Source organism: Sapajus apella, unplaced genomic scaffold, assembly GCF_009761245.1.
Source record: "Sapajus apella isolate SASKATOON/1434 unplaced genomic scaffold, GSC_monkey_1.0 scaffold5957, whole genome shotgun sequence".
Classification (NCBI taxonomy): Eukaryota; Metazoa; Chordata; class Mammalia; order Primates; family Cebidae; genus Sapajus; species Sapajus apella.
Window position 1 is genome coordinate 1 of NW_022442881.1, and position 3,603 is coordinate 3,603.

The 3,603-nt window shown below is 40.9% G+C and overlaps 1 protein-coding gene across 1 annotated transcript; it reads left to right on the forward strand.

Annotated features, from left to right (window-relative positions):
* The first annotated feature begins 1,317 nt into the window (after positions 1 to 1,317).
* LOC116547977 (prothymosin alpha-like) lies at positions 1,318 to 2,543 on the forward strand. Its single transcript, XM_032273696.1, has one exon. It carries the CDS (start codon positions 1,494 to 1,496, stop codon positions 1,821 to 1,823), a length of 330 nt encoding a protein of 109 aa, XP_032129587.1. The 5' UTR covers positions 1,318 to 1,493; the 3' UTR covers positions 1,824 to 2,543.
* Positions 2,544 to 3,603: the final 1,060 nt, after the last annotated feature.

Sequence of the window (3,603 nt, forward strand, 5' to 3'; positions counted from 1 at the left end):
ATTTGCCTGTGTACCACTTGATTCTCTCTTGTCTAATTGTTGCAGTGAACAGGCAAATGTAGCTAGCCTTGAGAAGTGAAAGATTATCTAAGGCTTAGACCCTCATGAATACAAGTTTGGGTCACACTACCAAAACAAATAAGCAAACAAACAAAAAACAAACCACCACCACCAACAAAAACCTGAAGATGTGATAATTCTGAGGATATGGAGAATTTAGAATGAACCATGAAGAAAGGAAAAGATGATTGCCTTATTCAGTTCTGACACCTGTATTAGAGGCAGTGACTATAATTTGTCCAACTAACTTCCCTCTTTTAGGTTTCTTTTCTAAAGACAGGGTCTCAGTAAACTCGCAGGAACTGCTTACCATATGTGGAGTAGATTGGTACTGGTGCAAGGGATATAAGAAGTCAGCCATGGCCAGGTGTGGTGGCTCAAGTCCGTATTCCCAGCACTTTAGGAGGCTGAAGTGGGCGGATTACCTGAAGTCAGGAGCTTGAGACCAGCCTGGCTGACTTGGCAAAACCCCGTCTCTACTAAAAATACGAAAATTAGCTGGGTGTGGTGGCCCACACCTATAGTTTCAGCTACTCGGGAAGCTGAGGCAGTTGAATGGCTTGAACCCAGAAGGCAGAGGTTGCAGTGAGCTGATATCATGCCACTGCACTCCATCCTGGGTGACAGAGAAAGACTTCATCTCCAAAAATAAAAATAAAAAAAAAAAAACATTTAAAGTGTGCTACTTGGACCTCCCTTCAAGTGAGAAATTATTCTGAGACTTACAGTCAGACAACAGCCTCCAGCTTCCATGATTCAGAATCTACTGCAGCACTGAGGTCATATTCCCTTTGGGCTGCTTCCAGACAGTGGCTAATCTCAGCAGGAATACTGCAAGTACAAACGCTAGAGTTTGAGGTCCTCGCTACTGCCATGTCTCCCCTTTCCTTTTTCTTTTCACAACTATCATATCTGCATGGAAGTAAAAGTTCTTCCTGCCAAATTCTGTTCCTTCTTCTTTCTAACTTTACTTGGCATTACCCATACCAAATCACATTCACATTCAATTTGTTTTATGCTTCTTCTTCCTAGAGGCCCCAACATGGCACACTAACCCTACCAACGTACTAACTCTTGCCCTCATATGAGACAAAATAAGATCAGCCCTGTTTGTAACATTATAGCTCAATTATAGTCCATTTATTTCAAGATGCATTTACTGAATACCTAATATGTGAGAGATAATATGGATGTATGTTTATGTGTATATACACAGCCACCCACACATATTAAAAAATGAGGTACAGCCCCCACTGGCTGCTCTGAAAAGCCATCTTTGCATTGTTCCTCGTCCGACTTCTTGTTCGCAGCAGCCGCCTCCGCCGCGGGCCTCCTTCGCCGCCGCGGACTCCAGCAGCTTAATCGCCAGAGTCCTTGAACTCTCGCTTTTTTTTTTTTAAATCCCCCGCATCGGATCACCGGCGTGCCCCACCATGTCAGACGCAGCGGTAGACACCAGCTCCGAAATCACCACCAAGGACTTGAAGGAGAAGAAGGAGGTTGTTGAAGAGGCGGAAAATGGAAGAGACGCCCCTGCTAACGGGAATGCGAATGAGGAAAATGGGGAGCAGGAGGCTGACAATGAGGTAGATGAAGAAGAGGAAGAAGGTGGGGAGGAAGAGGAGGAGGAAGAAGGTGATGGTGAGGAGGAGGATGGAGATGAAGATGAGGAAGCTGAGTCTGCTACGGGCAAGCGGGCAGCTGAAGATGATGAGGATGATGATGTCGATACCAAGAAGCAGAAGACCGACGAGGATGATTAGACAGCAAAAAAAAGGAAAAGTTAAACTAAAAAAAACAACAAAAAAAAGGCCGCCGTGACCTATTCACCCTCCACTTCCCGTCTCAGAATCTAAACGTGGTCACCTTCGAGTAGAGAGGCCGGCCCGCCCGCCCACCGCGGGCAGCGCCACCCGCAGATGACGCGACCCGCTCTCCACCACCCAACCCAAACCATGAGAATTTGCAACAGGGGAGGAAAAAAGAACCAAAACTTCCAAGGCCCTGCTTTTTTTCTTAAAAGTACTTTAAAAAGGAAATTTGTTTGTATTTTTTATTTACATTTTATATTTTTGTACATATTGTTAGGGTCAGCCATTTTTAGTGATCTCGGATGACCAAACCAGCCTTCGGAGCGTTCTCTATCCTACTTCTGACTTTACTTGTGGTGTGACCATGTTCATTATAATCTCAAAGGAGAAAAAAAACCTTGTAAAAAAAAAAAAGCGAAAAACAACAACAGAAAAACAATCGTATTCCGAGCATTCCAGTACCTTTGTTGTGTATGTACTTAGCTGTACTATAAGTAGTTGGTTTGTATGAGATGGTTAAAAGGCCAAAGATTAAAAGGTTTCCTTTTTTTCCTTTTTTGTCTATGAAGTTGCTGTTTATTTTTTTTGGCCTGTTTGATGTATGCGTGAAACAATGTTGTCCAACAATAAACAGGAATTTTATTTTGCTGAGTTGTTCTAACAAAAAAAAAAGAGGTACAATTTCTATCTTTAAGAAATACAGAGTTTATCTGGAGAGACAAACAGACTTAAGATACTATAATCTCACTTTTTAATGGGAATGCATTGAATAAGAGAAACTCAAAACACTTATGTCTGTGAGTCTTTGGAATAATTTTCTAGTGAATGCTTCTAGCCCTTGACCCATTTCTGGTATATTTTGTTTTCCAAAAATAATGGCCATAAGACCGTATTTAGTCTTATATGATGTTCCAGAAGCTTAGCAGTCTCTATCTAGAGGTGGAATCCATTTTCCCTCCATTGAATTTCTGATGGTCTTTGAAATTGCCATCATTAATAGAGTAGAATGCAACAAGGTGATATTGTATTATGTCTATGTTCTAGGAAAAAAAAAGCTGATACAGTTTTCCTCTAAGGACATGTGAGCAAATATAAAAAACAAAACAAAGCAAAACAAAAACATGTGCTTCCTTAAAGAATCAATGTTGCAGAGACACAGGAAGAGACCCCATGGAGATAAAAAGAAATGCCCAAAAAGGTCTGGCTATTTGAGATGTCCTAATTCAAGCCCCAACATTTGAGTGAGCAAGGCAGCAGTTAATTCTAGGGAAGACCCTTCCAACTGCACTGGGGCAGCAGAGACCAGCTTTCCCTTTCAAGGCCTTTCCAAATTGCAGAGTCAGGGCTAAAACTACTGTCATTTTAATTCACTAAAATTTGATGTAGTTCACTATGCAACAACAAATAACTGAAAGAGTCAATTAGACAAAGTGTTTGGCAAAGCACTGAAGTACTTGTGATTCACATTACGATTATTTAAGTGCCAAAATTAAAAAAAATAAATAAACCAATAAGCAAACACTAAATGTGAAAGACATATTTGTTACAAGTGCATCCCTGCATTTCTACCTCTCCTTCTATACATACAGCGTATGTTATTCTGATAGGTATGGACTATATATGACAGCTTTTAGCCTTATTCAACTTTTTATCATGGGCAACAAGTTAAAGGTTTTCTTTACACCAACATAATCAGTGTTTTCTGGCAATATTTTCATCTTACACAATGTCA